Source organism: Venturia canescens, chromosome 1 (genome assembly GCF_019457755.1).
Source record: "Venturia canescens isolate UGA chromosome 1, ASM1945775v1, whole genome shotgun sequence".
Classification (NCBI taxonomy): domain Eukaryota; kingdom Metazoa; phylum Arthropoda; class Insecta; order Hymenoptera; family Ichneumonidae; genus Venturia; species Venturia canescens.
This window is the reverse complement of record NC_057421.1, coordinates 11,762,172-11,779,421: the sequence shown is the minus strand read 5'-3', so window position 1 is coordinate 11,779,421 and position 17,250 is coordinate 11,762,172. Positions and strand designations below refer to the sequence as shown.

At 34.7% G+C, this 17,250-nt stretch overlaps 5 protein-coding genes across 10 annotated transcripts; 2 read left to right on the top strand and 3 right to left on the bottom strand.

Moving 5' to 3' along the window:
• The first annotated feature begins 647 nt into the window (after nucleotides 1-647).
• Nucleotides 648-2,971, top strand: Hlc (putative ATP-dependent RNA helicase DDX56). Its single transcript, XM_043432058.1, has 6 exons — nucleotides 648-840; nucleotides 969-1,412; nucleotides 1,499-1,758; nucleotides 1,863-2,055; nucleotides 2,125-2,429; nucleotides 2,515-2,971. The coding sequence occupies exons 1-6, from the start codon at nucleotides 739-741 to the stop codon at nucleotides 2,879-2,881; spliced, it is 1,671 nt and encodes a 556-aa protein (XP_043287993.1). The 5' UTR covers nucleotides 648-738; the 3' UTR covers nucleotides 2,882-2,971.
• On the bottom strand, nucleotides 2,895-4,311 carry LOC122418122 (protein PBDC1). The gene is made up of 4 exons (XM_043432177.1): nucleotides 4,170-4,311; nucleotides 3,991-4,056; nucleotides 3,850-3,909; nucleotides 2,895-3,331 (listed from the first exon to the last, which is right to left on the bottom strand). The coding sequence occupies exons 1-4, from the start codon at nucleotides 4,188-4,190 to the stop codon at nucleotides 2,972-2,974; spliced, it is 507 nt and encodes a 168-aa protein (XP_043288112.1). The 5' UTR covers nucleotides 4,191-4,311; the 3' UTR covers nucleotides 2,895-2,971.
• A 213-nt stretch (nucleotides 4,312-4,524) lies between these two features.
• Nucleotides 4,525-6,665, bottom strand: LOC122418101 (carbonic anhydrase 7-like). 2 transcript variants are annotated; one of them, XM_043432153.1, is made up of 7 exons: nucleotides 6,528-6,665; nucleotides 6,423-6,461; nucleotides 6,120-6,287; nucleotides 5,852-6,008; nucleotides 5,652-5,757; nucleotides 5,212-5,439; nucleotides 4,867-5,056 (listed from the first exon to the last, which is right to left on the bottom strand). In XM_043432153.1, exons 1-7 carry the CDS (start codon nucleotides 6,595-6,597, stop codon nucleotides 4,883-4,885), a joined length of 942 nt encoding a protein of 313 aa, XP_043288088.1. In that variant the 5' UTR covers nucleotides 6,598-6,665; the 3' UTR covers nucleotides 4,867-4,882. The 2 variants fall into 2 exon arrangements, with proteins under 2 accessions (XP_043288080.1, XP_043288088.1); XM_043432145.1 differs by having other exon boundaries at nucleotides 4,525-5,056; nucleotides 6,423-6,604.
• On the bottom strand, nucleotides 6,601-15,173 carry LOC122418021 (serine/threonine-protein kinase 11-interacting protein). Of its 5 annotated transcripts, none has more exons than XM_043432015.1 (18): nucleotides 14,847-15,168; nucleotides 14,171-14,759; nucleotides 13,653-13,949; nucleotides 13,368-13,561; nucleotides 12,529-13,294; nucleotides 12,280-12,358; nucleotides 12,023-12,197; nucleotides 11,795-11,930; nucleotides 11,530-11,709; nucleotides 10,846-10,923; nucleotides 10,093-10,228; nucleotides 9,777-9,901; nucleotides 9,494-9,673; nucleotides 9,034-9,224; nucleotides 8,803-8,900; nucleotides 8,504-8,706; nucleotides 8,110-8,414; nucleotides 6,601-7,938 (listed from the first exon to the last, which is right to left on the bottom strand). In XM_043432015.1, exons 2-18 carry the CDS (start codon nucleotides 14,631-14,633, stop codon nucleotides 7,762-7,764), a joined length of 3,783 nt encoding a protein of 1,260 aa, XP_043287950.1. In that variant the 5' UTR covers nucleotides 14,634-14,759; nucleotides 14,847-15,168; the 3' UTR covers nucleotides 6,601-7,761. The 5 variants fall into 5 exon arrangements, 4 of the variants coding, with proteins under 4 accessions (XP_043287950.1, XP_043287940.1, XP_043287960.1 ...); XR_006262423.1 differs by having other exon boundaries at nucleotides 7,802-7,938; nucleotides 8,110-8,216; nucleotides 8,308-8,414; nucleotides 14,171-15,173; XM_043432005.1 differs by having other exon boundaries at nucleotides 14,171-15,168.
• Nucleotides 15,174-15,307: 134 nt separating this feature from the next.
• On the top strand, nucleotides 15,308-17,217 carry boca (LDLR chaperone boca). The gene is made up of 5 exons (XM_043432165.1): nucleotides 15,308-15,550; nucleotides 15,666-15,740; nucleotides 15,806-15,966; nucleotides 16,628-16,778; nucleotides 16,922-17,217. Exons 1-5 carry the CDS (start codon nucleotides 15,392-15,394, stop codon nucleotides 16,970-16,972), a joined length of 597 nt encoding a protein of 198 aa, XP_043288100.1. The 5' UTR covers nucleotides 15,308-15,391; the 3' UTR covers nucleotides 16,973-17,217.
• The last annotated feature ends 33 nt before the right edge of the window (nucleotides 17,218-17,250 follow it).

Sequence of the window (17,250 nt, the reverse complement as noted above, 5' to 3'; positions counted from 1 at the left end):
CGATTGTTTTTCCATTGATTTCTATATATTTTTTTGTCGATTGGGAATTTGGACGGCGCAAATTCCCCATAGTTTATCTTTTGTTGTTCACAGAGAGATTAATAACAACTTTTATCGTTTTGAATCTCGGCGTACACATTCGTTGAACAAAGAGACGCGTTATCATAGTTAAACGCAAAATTCGTGCTTCGCTAGACAAAAATTCCGACAGATATACATATAATGTTACTTATATATATATGGATGTACATATATGTTCAAAAATGTTTCTTGGTAAACAAAAATGAATGTTAAATAAATATATTCGATTCATCAAGTCACATGTGTATATACAAACTGTTAGTGCATGACTGATGTACATATATGTGAATATTTATTATTCCTGTAATAAAAATCCAACGTGATTTTCTTTATTCGTACTAATTCATATTCAAGTGCTCATGCAGCACTTCAATATTTGAATTAGCAAGTGATCAGCACTGCTGACTCCAAAAAATACAACCCGACGCTCTACCTGTACTAAATTCATTAATACTTATAACGAATGGTAAAACAGAAACATATTTTCTATCAGTATCATGCCTCTCTATGAATCTTCGTGTTCAAGCCCAGCAGTGATGCCAATGCAAAACTTCAATGAGGAGAATATGCACGGTGGGTAATATGCGCCATACCCGAACAGCATGAGGCAAAATTGATTGTTTACTAGCACGTGCTTGTCTGCCGAATTACGAAAAAATGTCCACAACGTTGTCCGATGAGGAAATGCAAACTGAAGAAGAGAACGAAGAAAAAGTGAAGAGTTTTCACGAACTGGAGATCGATGATAGAATTCTAAAGGTAATGCATGGAGTTTGTTATAATGTTTTTGGTTATGTCACTGTGACTAATTTCTTTATGTCGATTGATGACTTCAATGTCCTTTTTCATTATAAAAATAAATCCGAAAGAAAAATTGAATTTTGCAGGCAATAGCTAAACTAGGCTGGCTTGAACCAACGTTGATACAAGAAAAAACAATACCGTTATTACTCGAGGGCAAAGATGTACTGATAAGGGCCCGCACAGGTTCTGGTAAAACAGCAGCGTTTGCCATTCCTCTTATTCAAAAAATACTTCTCGGTAAAGAGCTACAGCCCCGACAAGAAACAAAAGGGCTCATCCTATCACCGAGCAAAGAACTGTGTAAACAAATACATCAAGTCCTTAATAGCCTGACAATAAAATGTTGCCGGGAGGTAAAATGCATTGACATCAGCTCGCAAGTAGATTTGGATACACAAAAACCTCTCTTAGCTGAGAAACCAGATATCATTGTGGGAACACCTGGAAGAGTTCTGCAACACTTAAAAGCAGGCAACATGAAATTGAAACATAGTCTGGAAATGCTGATAATCGATGAAGCTGATTTGGTAATTAAAATGTCATACATCGTTTTCTACTTTTAATATGTATTAAATTTATACCCACTGATTATGTGTAAATATTTTTCTCACAGATTTTCTCATTTGGTTATGAAGATGAGATAAAATCGGTACTGAATTATTTACCTACTGTATATCAAGCAGCATTAGCTTCAGCAACACTGTCTGATGATGTTTTGTCTTTGAAACAATTGGTACTTCACAATCCTGCTATTTTGAAACTGGAAGAACCACCTCTTGCCCCACCCTCACAATTAGCCCATTACAGTTTAGCAGCTGACGAAAATGACAAAGCTGCAATACTTTATGCGCTTCTCAAATTACATTTAATAAGGTAAATCAAATGATCAACTTTTGGGAAAGTTTTTCATTTATAAATTGACTCTTTCTAGAGCTAAGCTTTTGAAATTGAAATTAATTTTTTATATTTATTCACAGAGGAAAAAGTATCATATTTGTCAATACTGTCGATCGTTGCTACAAGCTCAAACTATTTCTTGAACAATTCGGTATTCCTACATGCGTTTTAAATTCAGAATTGCCAGCTTCGTCGAGGTGTCGAGCAGTGATGCAATTCAACAGTGGTACTTATGACATAATCATTGCATCCGATGAGAAAGCTTTGGATGAGGTAATTGAAAAATTCTGTAAAAAACTTATACAATCTGTAGAAGATAAATTAATTTTTTTATTCTTCCAGCCCCACTATGTAAAACAAAAAAAGAGTAAACGTAGAAAAGACAAAGAGTCTGGTGTAGCGCGTGGGGTGGATTTCCAATTTGTCTCGAATGTAATAAATTTCGATTTCCCACTGGATGTCAACTCTTACGTTCACCGGGCTGGTCGTACTGCAAGAGGTAAAAATCAGGGAACAGCTCTAAGTTTTGTGGCTATAAGAGAACGGCCACTTCTCGATGAAGTCGAGAATCAATTAAAACAGAGTTACGGACGATCGAGCCTTTTCAAAACCTATCAATTTAAATTAGACGAAGTTGAGGGTTTTAGGTAAGTCTTTCCTTCTAATCGTGTAAATTGACGCTTAAGAAGTTTAAAAATGGCTAAAATTTCAAAGTACACCTTTCTTTTTTAGATATCGTGCTAAAGACGCTTGGAAAGCCGTGACAAGAATAGCTGTAAGAGAAGCCCGTCTTAAGGAAATCAAACAAGAAGTATTGACTTGTGAAAAATTGAAAAGTTACTTCGAGGATAATCCTCGTGATTTGCAATCTCTGAGACAAGACAAAGCATTGCACACAGTGAGATTACAGCCTCATTTGAAAGATGTACCAGATTACATAGTCCCACCTTCATTAAAAAGACTAGTAAATTTTGGTCGAAAGAAGAGAAAGTTCAATAGAGAATCAGCGAGTTCAGGTTCCACCGCAACAAAATCTAAACATGCTGCAAGAGCTTCAAATCCTCTGATCAGTCTGAGTATTGGCAAAAAAAAGAAATGAAAATGACCAATAATCGTGTATAATAAATGTTTTTATTGTAAAAAAAAAATATAATAATGGATTGAACATATTCTTCCAGATTTGATATAATTATGATTTTTTTGTATTTTTTCGTGGTGTGTAAAGATCTCTGATAGCGTCGTTGAAACCTTCTCTGTTGCGTGCTATTTCAATTGCATAAAACTGTATTCTTGTTGTTAAAATACTATTATCCTCCGAATATTCACCCTTACAGTCTGCTCTTAACAATGTTCCAAAACTATAATCTTCCACTACAGACTTGAATTGTTCGCAGTAAGGCCTCCATTTTTGTTTTCCTGCTGCTGACTTGAGTTCATCTTCAACGATTACATCCACTTTCAAGTCAGGAAAAAACTCCCTGAAAGTCTTGTAAATTTGATCATCATGAGGCGTAAGCCTCAATAATTTGGGGTCGACGGAACAAAGTATCTGCAAAAATATTAATTCATAAAAACTTGCTTTTTATATTTACTAAATTTACAGACATTCTGTGAGCTTTAAGTTCAAACATGTTTTTTTTTGCTTTTGCTATATGAACAAAGTGAGTTGAACAGCAAAATGATTTGAAATTTCATAAACTATTTAATTATGTTTATTTTCAAACCAATTTTTTAAGATGTTCATTTGATATCATGCCACCACAATTCCTTTGATTAAGATGATGGATCAGTCGGTAATCACACCTCGAATTTTTGAAATTGAAACTCTTATACATCGTTCGTCCGATTAAAATAACAAAAATGTCATCGTACGCAGCACGATCGCAAAAATCCGATGACATTTTTATTTTTTCGATCAGACGAACGATGTGGAAAAATTTCCTTTTCAAAATTTGCAGCTATCTCTCTCGCACTCACGGTTGTGATTACCGACTGATCCATCATCTTAATACTATTATTGTAACAAAAAAAACAACGCTATAGAGCGTAATAAATTTAACTACTCACATTGAAATATATTTCCGCATGTTCGTAAGCTTTCATCGCCCACATGCTTTCGATCGTGGCCTAAAATCATCGTGATTGATGTATTTCATAAACTGATGATCAAAATTACCGATTTTTTAAACTAGTAATTAGTAATCTCACGTCATTTTCAAATTCTTCGGCTGGCCGGGACAATACACTGGAGCCTGCGATCAGCTGATCGGCCGACTAGATCGCGAACAATCGAAGGATATAACCAAGAAAAAATGTGTATTTTGATTTATTCAATATAAAATGCATTTTCAATTCTTTTCATTTGAATTTAAATTAATACTACTTACCACGTTACCGATTTGAGCCATGATTAGCGTGAATACGTGCTGCTTGTGACTTTCTATTATATTTTACAATACCCACGTGTTACTCGCAACGACAGCAAAAGTGTAAACGAATGTGAGCGTCCGTGAGCGCACCGTAAGCAAGTGTGAAATACTCGATTTAACTCGATTGTTTTACTAAAGTCACGGAGATGCGTTCTTCACCTCCGCCAAAACCTCCGCTTTTCAAAATAATCGTAATTGATCGTAATACGTGTGTTCACAAGGAATATATTACAATAGGACAGTTTCGTAATATTCATATATGGGTGGTACATTTATTTTGCAATTTAATTTTGCGGTTTATGAAAAAGGCCTCGGACTTGAAGCGTCGATACACTTTTTTTACTCTTTATAATTTTTTCCGCGTCTCACCCTTCTCGTTGTATTTCGCCCCGATCTCAGTGTACGGCTTCCGTACGAAATTATAAATGAGTCTTTCCCGTAATAATTTTAAATATATAAATAAATGAGCGGTACTCTACTATTGCTGTATATATAGGTTTACCATTTCCGCAACGATGTGAAAATACGTAACACTTGACATTTGAAGAAATTTGCGAAACTTGTTATTCACATTTCTCACCGCATTTGTTTTTGACATTGAAACTGAATCGTGTGGTAATAATAATATCCATAACATAACGATAAAAATAAACATAATGGAATGACCTGATTCACCGCCAGTACCAATCCAGCTGCGTGACATTTAAATTTATCATTTCAACATCATTAGCAAATGATGGGCCCAATCGTCTCACGTATATTTTACGATTACCAACGTCTTGTAGGCGTCTGTAATTGTCGGCCATGATGGTCTCGCCGTTTGATATTATTCTAAATTTTTCCATCTGTACAAAGAACGTGTGTCCAACCAAATTAAACCCAGCGCAGACTCCATATATTTTTCAATCAAAATTCATTTTCAATCAACGTATTACATTCAGTTACTGACAGTGGCTCTCAAATTTTTTTTTCAATTCCTTTTGAAAATTGATCACCGTACCTGTTTAAATGATATCGGCACAGGAGTCGAAAATACGATCCACGTTACAACCTCATTACAGGGAGGAGTTGTCAACGATCCTCGGTATGTGTAATAAACATCGGTGTCTTCCGGCATCAATGATTTAAGTGTAAATGAGCCATTCATTTTCTCTTCCGAATCAATCCATCGAATATTTGCCAAATTTTTAACAATAGGCCACAAATCATCGTTGTGTTCTTCTTGAAGCTATTTACGTGCAGAGAAAAAAAGCTAATCGACCAACCTGTCACGCATATTCGATCAACAATTTTGATTTACAACCCAAAAAAAAGTTTTTTCAATGACGCAAAAGACTTGAAAAAATTATCAGCTGCATTTTCATTTGATGAAATTCAATCAACGAATTTTCAAAGACGTTTATTTATTTACAAATGGCCTGAAAATTTATTACAACTTGCCTGAAAAAAAATAGCCAAAACTGTTAAACCGTCTTTGTGCTCAAGAGCTTGAGCTAAATTGGAGTATTTCATATTTCTGTGTATTATATGCATTTCCATGGGAAATCTAAAACAAAATTCATTTCTCACGTGCGTATTATTATTTTATTTAATACATCATAACTTTTATTGAATAATTATTTAAATAGGGTGACAAATACCGCACTCCATTTAAAACGTGCTCTGAACCACGATCATTTTTCATACCCCAGTGAAAATGTAGCCCTTCCAATTCATATTCTTGATCAGTATTCAGCATAGCACCAAATACATAAGGTAGACGTTTTCGAGACGTTTCCTTATTGATACTTAGTGCAACTGTATTGAAAGAACATTTTTTCAAAAAGTGATATCGATTCAAAAGCAATCTCTCATTTTTATGTGCCCTAAATTTATTCAACATCAGCGTACAATCGCAAAGTCACGTACCTGAATGACCATTATTTTTCAGTCCAATTGCCCCAGAAAGATAATCGTGATAACCATTCATCTCCAGGGCAGGTAAAGGCAGAACGACCGATTTGAACGACGATATTGGAATAGGGGATTGAAACTTGCCTGCACACGTTTTGAAGTGTCGAGGCCAGGTGTGCTGCACTGATTGATAAAAAAACAAAGAAAGAAAAAAAAAATTAATTTTAGACATTTTTTACATATTCAAAAAAATCAGCTCAAAGTCCAACTCTTTAAATAAAAATTGAGAAAATTTTTAAAGCACGATGAACAACTTACTCCGTCTACTGTATCCAAATGAAGCTCTCGCATGTTTTGCTAAAGAATATAAATGATAAAAAGACACAAAATAATTCAAGTGTTTTTGTAAAGTGATTGAATCACCTGTAGCGTATAAAGAAAGAGCAAGAATTGTCCAAAAACCCATGTCCAGAGCAAATTTTGTCAAAACCATGTCTAAAATTGCAAAACGATTCTTTTTCTTTTATTATTATTCCTTTTTCCGTTTTCATACAAATGAATAATTGGATGTGCGTGTCACATATGCACGACCAGGTTTCAAACGCAACTGGCTCCGTCGTTGTCGCTATATAAAGTGATCGAAAATTGCAACGATCCAACAGGTGCTAAACTTGCTGGTAAACCAGCAAGTTTATCGAATACGCGACGTTTGACGGTCCATAGAAAAAATGTATTTCTCTTACATAAGGCTGCACGATCAACGATAATTATTGTTCCAATATACAAAAGCTCACTCAGCTGCAACAGTTATCAATTCATGTATAACGCTATAATGAAACATTCGTTTTTCCTTCGATCATACAATAGCAAATAATTTTATACAATTCGCATTGCGCCTACTCGTTACGACAGATCCGGAGATAAAGAGAGAAAATATAACGTTTTGCAGTATTATAAAATTCATCATTTTTATATGCAAAAGTTAACAAATCACATGGCTGTACATTCTATCCTCTCTATTAACAATAAGTATCGACGAATAACAGACCTACGATTACACAAGAAAACATCTTTTTCGTCTCCTCATCGTTCTAATTTAAATATTGTAAAATACTTAGAACTGAGATTTGACGTTGTGATATACATTATTGGGGACATTTATTTACAAGTCCGACAGCCTGAAATCTATTTTCAAATACGAATTACGAAGTCAAAATGCGAAGAAGCATTAATATGGTTAGAAAAGAGATTTTTTTTTACATATAGAGCATCGTCGAATATGCTGTACTAAAAATTCATTGAGTCGTTGTACAAACTTATTGATTTTATGTTAAAATATATTTATCAAGTGATAACGTGATATTTGTTTATATATAAATATTTTGTTTCAATATACATAGCACGGTTTAGGACTCTCATACGATTGATTGTTACTTGAATATTCGTTTTGTCTTTGTCTCGACATGTTGATCGATTATTGATAATTCCGTTTGAAAATTAATATGCAAATGTTAAAGAAAATTGAACGTTAGTGGATTTTTTTTTCTTTAAATTGACATCCAATTGTAGATTAATGACTCTCCTTTTGCATTGTAGATTGCACTATTTTATCTTTCTGAGTAGAATCATGCGACCTTTCCTCTTCTTCTTTTGACTCTCACAACGCTTTGTTTGTAACTTGTAATGGCACCGAAAACAACTTTTCCCAAGGTGCCTCGATCGCATTGATTACAGCTTTGGCAGCATCCGATGATACAAATACGAGCCTCCATATATCCTCAACTCCACCAACTTCATCGATAAAACTCAAATCGAGGAGACAACGACGGTGTCCCTAGGTTAAAGGGGATAGAAAATAAAGTTGTGATGAGTGAATTATTTGTAAGCAAAAACTGAGGACAAAATCTCAGAACTGAATAATAAAGAAAATATTCAAAATGCAAAACGGTGATGAGGGTTCATGAAAGATATCACGTAATGGAAAAAGCAATGAAATTTTTTTTACCACTTCAATCAAGTTGCTTATGGCGTGTTCCGCGATAATCTGTGGCTTTTCTTCGCTTATCGGCAAAAGCCATTGGACCTTTTCGCCTGTGAGTAAAATCGCCGAATCTGTAACGATTAAGCCGCCGCTTTTCAATTTCATTTTATCATCATTTTGTGTGAACGAGGCTAGTGTGAAAAAAGCTAAAATTCTTATTTCCTCCCAGGATTTCCAGTTCGAAGACAAATCCATCGAATCCAGTAAAACTCTTTTGTAGTGAGATGGTGCTGTCGAATCCAATTGACACTGGAAAGGTAGACCTAAGTCTAATAAAATTATAATATTATAAAATTAATCGCTTGTTCCACCGTTTCATATCACTCAAAAGGTAAATCACTGCGGCTAGATTATATACCCGTTAGGTAGTAGAGAAGGTTCGAAGTTCTTTTGAAATCTTGAAGTATGCATACGATATCTATTTCGATTGGATCTTCTTTGGGTACATTGCGTTTTACTAACTCCACTAGCACACCTTGTTTGAAGGGTAAGGGAGCAATACATCGCAATTTGTCGTGCGTCCAACTCATTTCCTTGCTCAACCAGCGCTGAGGATCACCACTGTTTCAACAAAAAAAAATCAACTCTCATAGAAATCAATAGATTCAATTGAACGAAATACCTTTTTTTTAATTTTTTAAAGATTCGAAAATATACCTCTCTGGACCGATTATCTTGAGCACGTACACTTTGCAGTTTGACAAAACAAGACATCCTTGGAAAGGTTCTGTCGAATCTTGCATGATCATTTGAGCCTGTTCAATTTTTTTATTGCATTATGAAAAATTCAAAAAATAAAGAATGGTGGAGTATTTAATTGTCGGATTCTCCGTACAATCCAAACGTTACAGTGATTCTAAAAAAAAACACAAGCTTCAGTAATCTTACCCTCAAAAGCATGCGGAATTTTTCGTTCTCCTGTTCGAAAACGTTCAATACCAGATGCAATTTTATTCTGTGATCGACACTTCCAAAGTCATCATACGAATATTCTATATCGGTTTCTAAAAAATCCGTTGCTTCCTCGGGCTTGGTCGGAGTACTTTTGGGCGTAACAATTTTCATGCTCTGAAGCAATCCTGGGTAGAAAAAACCAATTTATGTATAAGTATTGCTTTTTGTCGTTTCGCTCAGGTAACATTTGCTTCCCAAAAGTAAAAAAGCTTCACTATATTTTCATATTAACTCGGCTTTTTGAGCAGCTCTAACGGCTATCGGTTCTCTAATCCCTTCCAACGATGAATAGACAGAGTTAACGAATAACGTTGGTAAAAAAAATGAATATCGAAAATCGACAAAAAAAACTCTTAAATGCTTTTTTTTCATAAATAGTTTTCTCCAAATTAACCTCCGAGCATCGAAGTCAGATTTCCTACAGGTGTTGTCGATGTAGCGATTTTTGATGGTTCAGAATTTGTTGGGGTTTCACAGCCAGATAACATTTTTTTATCGTTCCGTTTGCTCGCTATTCCGGGTGTCCTCAAGGCTTTATTCTCGTAAGCCGTACAAATACTGTCAGTCAATGATCCTGTATGAAATTCAGAATAACGAAAAAGAGTTACCAAATAGTACAATAAACTCTCAAACATGTAATGATTTTGGTTTTTAAACAAATGATGAATGATGCAAACCTGAAGAGCTACTTTCTGTTAAGCCCGTCATAACAGGAGCTGTGTCTGGAATTGTTAAGAGGGTGGGAGCAATCGCAACGCGTCTCTCTTCCGACGATCGTTTTCTATTCGGCGTCGAACTCGCTCTGAACCGACAGTTTACAAATTGTTAAAATAGAAAAAAAAATCTCATATTAGTAACATCTGATACGTTTTGAAAAACTTTTTTTTAATATTAATGCAAATCATTATGTCAAAGAAAAAACTTTTATTAATAGAAACGCTCGATAAATTTGTTTGAAAATTATTGTTAAATGAAATGCTCGATCGTACTAACTTTGTTCCATCGTCCAATACCTCGATACTACTTTGACTTGGATTACTCAATATCTCAATATCACTCTCATAACGTTTTGTGACTGTACTCGCCGAGGGCGTTGATTCACGTGATTCCTCAAGACTCGTTGCTGAACCTGCGAAATAAATATAATGCCGAAATGTCTTTAGAATTTAATATATTATAACGTGGAGAAACATTTTTTTCCACAATAACTGATATATGTGATAGCAAAAAATATGAACAGTTGCAATGACCGGATATTTTTTTCCAAAAACTAGTAGTAAAAAAATGCAAATGATGTATCAAAATTTTTTAATAACATCAACGCCATGAATCATACGGGTACTAAATTTCAAATTATTTCGGTATTAATTAAGATCTTTCGTTATTGATAGTTTTGCAACAAAAATAGATCTCAAATTTATCATGATCGAATCGATGGATTTAATGATTAGCATGATAATTATTGAGATAATAATAACAATAAAAATCAATGATTAATAATTCCATTTAATGATGAATAATAATTTAATAACCAATAATTGATAAATAAAGAATTGTCATCATGGGTCAACGAGTCTTAATTAGAAAGCCAGCTTTTCCAATCTTTCTGAAGAGCGATTTTTTCTCGGTATAAAATCAACAGAACGACGAACGAGAGTCTTTTATGAGAAATAATAAGTGATTGGTGGCAACCATAAGAGGATGAAGTGAGTGCTGTAATGTGAATTATTGTGACTAAAAGCTTACAGCTGACTTGAGCTTGGGGGCGAGAGTCGTATTGCACCAAAGAAGTGGTGACGAGCATAGGTCCGCCCTCTGTTCCACCTGCACCGGGGGATTAGTATGTTATAGTCCCAATTAACAAAATTAAATAAAAATACAATTGTTATAAAGAACAAAGGGTTTGCTCTTGATGGGTAATCAATAAACGCGCTATCTGGCAAATATACATATACTGGTAAACGTGAAAACATTAAAATTTTTTTGATTAATTTCAATCGTTCATTCCACACGAAAGACTCACGTGTAATAAGTAAATCGAAAATATAGTTGAAAAAGTTTCATTTTATTATAAAATGCTCTGATTTATCATGCATTTATGTGCATTAGTGATAATTAGACATGCGATTTAAGAGTATTATAATTTTTCTTCTCCACGATATGTCTGATGGAATAAATCGCACAATTATTTCAATGCATGATTATTCAATTCTCAAATAATTTAAAAGACAAGTGAAATATTCATTCATCGTTATCGATGACATCGAAATCGATAAAATGAGTCAATGCTGAGGGAAAATACTGGGAACGAGCTAGAACGAGGTCGCTTTCAGGGCCTAAACTATTAAATCGTGTCAATGCAAATCATACGTCACATCAAAGTAGACAAATCGTCATTAAATACGTAACACAAAGAAAAATTGAACTCACCGATGCTAGAATGCGATCCGGAATGCTGTAAATTTCCTTGAACAGTATTTTCATCAGTGTGACTTTTCGAAGGCGATTTTTCAAAATCTTTTTTTGCATCTTCGACGTCTGGAGTCAAGAGTTCATCGGTTTGTATTACTAACGTACTCCTACAAGTTGGACATTTCGGGGGTTTTATACCTGAGAGCGAAATATATTGAATATTTAGTAAACGTTGCTTTCTCTCAGTTTGGAGAATTTTTTGTCGAATTCAATATGCACGTACTGGATATTGTAGTTGTTGTCACTCCAGTCACGTAATCCGGGTCTTGTGAAAAATGCGTCGAACATTTCATGCATTTGAAAACTTTCAGTAATATGGGACGAACTTTTATCAAGTCACCCACAGTTTTAACGATTTTCTGTGCAAGTGGATAATCAAGTTAAATTTATAATTCATTATTTCTTTTATCTTCGTGATAACCAGCACTCTTAGAAATAACAAAAACCTTACCGGAGCGTCTTCTTTCTCGACGAAGTAGGTTCGATTTTGTCGATCCTTTCGCGTAGTATCGAATATAAAATCAATTGTTGGAGTCTCGCCACGTCCCATGACACACGACAATACAGTGTCAGTTGACCACCTGTATCTCAAGCGTCCAGTGATCCAATCGATTTCTTTAATTTCTCTGAAAAACCAAATCACATTTTAACGAATAATTTTCACGAGATTTCGACCAAATAAAAAACATGCAAAACCCTTGAACTCACTCCGGTGTTATGACTAAGAAAAATGTTTGCATCTCTTCGCTGTTCGATTTTTGCTGGACCAAATATAATTCTCCCGTCTCTGAGTGATAAGAAGAAAGAATATTATGAAAAACGTGAGTCAAACGCTGACTCGTATAAGAATTAATCAAAGGATGATTCTTATTATGCATTAAGAAATATTTATAAAAAATATTTGTCGATGATGTATTATCGATCAAATTACTTCAAAGTACATAGCGAAGTCCTCACCTTCCCCCGGGTCATAGAGCGGTTCAGTGACTTTTAGAGACTCTATTTGGTCTTTAATATTGATAGTTTTGTCACCCTCTGATTCGTCAACAATGATATCGTTCTCTTCGCGCTCAACTTCATCGCCTTTGAGAACCGCCGACTCAGTTGCAACGTCATCGCTCGATGACTCGTTACTCCAAACCGCAGAATCAGTTGAAAAATTGGTTGAATATTTTGTACTAACGGTCGTAACAACTGAGTGCAATGATGGATCCAAACCAGATGCAATTTGTAATGTAGGAACGACGGATCTTTCAAGACCCATTATATCTTGGACAAAGGAACCCGCATCACTGACCAACCATTTCTCGTCGCCGAATTTAGCTCTCAAAGCGAGAATTTGTTTTTTTGTTTCCAAATGATCAGCCGAAGTTTCCAGGAGCGAAGAAGCAATACTCGACGACATATCTGTCGTATTTTCCTTGGTATCCTCATCCGTTATAATCGCTTCACAGACATATTTCTTTTTTCTATTGCGCGTTGCCATTCTTTCATTACCCTCCATCAAATCAGATCTTTGAGTGATTAATAGATCATTGTGATATGTATTTTCTACCGATGGTAATGTCACGTTGGACATAATAGAACTGGTCATCGAGGCCTGATCATCTTTTGATGGCGATGGTGCAGACCTGATCATGAACGTCCGGTTGTGCGAGACCAACATTTTCTCTGTTTTACTTAATGGCTCGTGATCTAAAACAAACTGATGTGACGTGATAAGCTATTATTCTATTAAATGGGCTGAACACATTGGCAAAATCAAATTTTTTCTATGATTCATTCACTACACTTACTTTACTTTCAGATAAGGCCGAATGAAGATGTTTGATTGTGAGCAATCTATGTTTTTTGTAGTAGGCGAGAGGATTTCCTTCAAGAGCAACCCATAATAAAGCTGACATAGTTTCCAATGGCCACAGAACTGAATGATCGTCGAGACAATTATATGACAAATCGAGCTCCGCCAAACAATCCAAACCTTGTAAGCCTGTAAAAAACACCAGCCAAATGTGAATTGACACAAGTTTCTTCTCTAATCTCAGTTCAGAGAATTTTTGTGCTGCATGTTTAGAGCTTACCGTTCAAATTTTCAATATAATTATTTCTCAATACTAGAATTTGCAAAGTATGATATGTAGCCTTGTTCAAGGTAGGAGCTGCCTCCAGTTTATTATACCCAAGATTAACATATTTCAAACTTGGGAGACAATCCAGTTCGCTGGTCGAAATAATAAGATTATGACTCAAATCTAAGGTTTGGAGCCATGGCGCGAGTTCCAAAGATTTATCCAGTCTCCCAAGTCCATTGTATGGTAATGCTAAACGTTTCATAGAAGCCCAGACAAAGCCAACTCCAGCATCACGACCACAAGAAGCTGTAAGAAGTTTCAAGATGAGAATGAATGTTCCAGATCAACAAAACTCTTTCCACTACAAAGATTTTTTACTAATTACATTTGTTTTTGGTAATTTCTTAATAATATAGAAGTTTTAGGTTTGTTGAAAAATTTCATGAGAATCTTACTATAGAATTGCAAACACTTGATAATTGAAAAAATGTTGAGCTGTTCTATCATTCAAGATATAAAATATTTACCCAGCAATCTTCCAACAGTGCCCACACCTCCTCCTCCAGTACAAGAAATACTTTCTAATTGTCCTCTTACTCCTTGAATTCCACTGACTAGATCGATACAAACTTTACGAAGCTCCAAAAATCTCAACTGACGAAATTTTGATATATCCACAGGGATCCGTGGATCATTGCAGTTGTGAGAAACTTTCAACCAAATTGTCTTCTGTACAAAATCATGAAGGAATTTGATATTTCTAAAAACATCATTTTTAGAGCTGTTGCAGACTTGGAACGAACTATCAATTTCTTGCTTGTCATCGACAATGATTGAAAATGCATCATTGAGATTGTGTAGCAGTTTGGTGGAAAGAGATAATTTGCTTGCTCCACTAAGAACAGTATCACCATTTTTTCGTAATAATCTAGCCAGCTCTAGGATCTCTTCCATGCCTGCCATCCCATTGGGATTATTTGAGGTCGCCATTGACCAATTTGTGTTCTATCCGTTCGAGCAGCTGATTCAGTGTTAACCGTCGTTAAACGTCATTCTTGACTTTGAGAATTTCTTCTTTTCCGCAGCAAAATTAAAAATACATCGTGCTGACGTGACCTTGTGCAGGGCAGACAATCAACGAATATACCATTTTTTTCCGTCACTATGTTCGCTATATATTTTTGCATTAATCAGGAAAGTTACCGAAATATTCACTGTCACAATAACGCGATGTAGATACTTTCTGTATTGTTATTATATAAGTCTATTAATTTTAACACAAATGAAATGAAAACACGTCATTCATACACTACGAAGCTCCATTTAATATATAGTTCTAACATTTTAAAACAACTGTTGTTGATCTCATTATTTGAGTGTTCCACATTTAACAGGATAAATGCACATTCACGTTGCTATCTCTGCTATCGCGATCATTTGAGAATGACAGATCATTAGAATCTGAACGCCTCAGAAAGATCCCAAGCTGCAACGAAATCAGATTGCATCACAAAGAAACAAAACATCTTGAGAACAATAATAAACTCTGGGCGCGCATCGAAATAATAAAAGGAGATTCGAATGTAATTTATACTGATTTTCTACTATACCAACAAATGATACTTGAATGACGTAAACGCTTTTTATTATATATATGTATATCTTTTATCACCGCGTAGCCTAACCTCAATTTCAAATGCGAATTAGCTGTCGGCATTTATATTACTTCGACAGAAATTCTTCATAAAATGAACGGAAAATTTTTGAAACTGTGCATTTTGACATGTTTAATAATAGAGATAATTCTCGCGGACAAACCCGCTGGAAAAAAAGCAAAATCATGGAAAGACAAGGACATTCTTGACATGACTGATGCGGATATGGAAAGGTTGTTAGATCAGTGGGAGGTATAAATCAATTTTTTTGGAAATTCAACGTGTTTCTTATGTTTTTATGTTCACAATAATTTTCTTGATATTTTTTTCTTTCAATTGTCATCGCTTTTTCATATTCCAATTGTAGGAAGGCGATGATCCACTGGAGCCAGATGAGTTACCAGAACACTTGCGTCCTGCTCCCAAAATCGATATGACTCAGGTATTACATGCGAATTCTAAATATTTATTTTTGCATCACAAATGAGAATTTTTTTTCTCTTCTAGCTCGATACTTCTGACCCAGACAATATATTGAGAATGACCAAACAGGGTAAAGGAGTTATGATGTTTGTTGATGTCATACCAGAAAAAACTCCCGAAGAAGCAGAAGTTATAATGAAAATATGGCAAGGCAGTCTCATGAACAATCATATAATTGCAGAACGGTAAATCACTTTTACTTTTATTTAATCAAATCAATCAATAATTCACAATTGGTACATACAATTTGGACTTGGTACATTCAAATATTTTCTAGGGTATCTATATTCCCAATTGGGTGGAAAGTATTTCTTTGATTGTAAAGTGGAAGGATAACTTTTGTACTTTAAATTGAAGATTCGTGATCCCTAAATCTGAGTAAGAGAAACTGATGAAGTATACTGGAGTGTCAAAGACATGATCAGCCTTTTCTTGCAAACCTGAAAATTTTCTTAACGTCAAGAAAAAAAGATTCGAAATTCAGTACAATGTGCCTGGATCATCATATTTCAAGAGACAAATTGTAATTTTGCGACATTTCTCAAGTAGTGCAATCATTTGTTTAGTCAATGAAAAAAATCTTAAGTTTTTTATTTATAGAAGATTCCTTGTATATGTATCTGGATTTTTAGTGTTGCCTTTGATGTTCTACAGAATTAGATGTTGAATTCTTTGAAACAAATGCAATATACACAATAGGAGAGGAAATTGATAAAAAAATTTACTGTATTTGCTGCTTTGGAAACTAATAGTTTTAACTTAATGCTTTTGGGATGAGTTACAGATTGATGAATAAGAAGATTTATAAAGTGGAGAAATTAAACATTCAATTTGAAATATTTGCAGGTATCCAATCGATCAAAAACGCTCAGTATTTCTATTCAGAGAAGGTTCTCAAGCGGTAGATGCCAAACAATATTTATTAGAACAACCAGAATGTAAACATATTACATTAGAAGGTCAAACCTTTGAGCCAAAACGAACAGCTCCTAACAAGGTATGAGGAAATCATTATATTACACATTCCCAAAAGCTTCAAAAGATGGGATAACTGGATCCAAATGAAAATTCATGGCAAAATCAACGTAATCGATGTAAATTGATAAACTTGAAGCTATTGTATTATTTTATTTTCCACAGGAGAAAGACAGTAAAAAGAAGAGTAAAAAGCCTGCAAAAACTGAGCTTTGAGAGCTGTCTGAAGATTGCTTCCATGACTGGATAAACAGTGAACGGGAAATTGATCGTTCATTCAAATCATTCCTATGAGCAAAAAAATTATGGGATCGTCAGAATCAACGAGGATTTCGATAGACCGACGATCACTTTATTCAATTATGACAAATATTGGTAACTAAAGATGTGCCGAAAAACGAGCAGATATGTTGTTAAACGATTTATTTTGTAAGTAAAAATAAAAGACTTTCTTCCGTGAACATTCTGGGGGTGTACATTCGAATAGATATTTT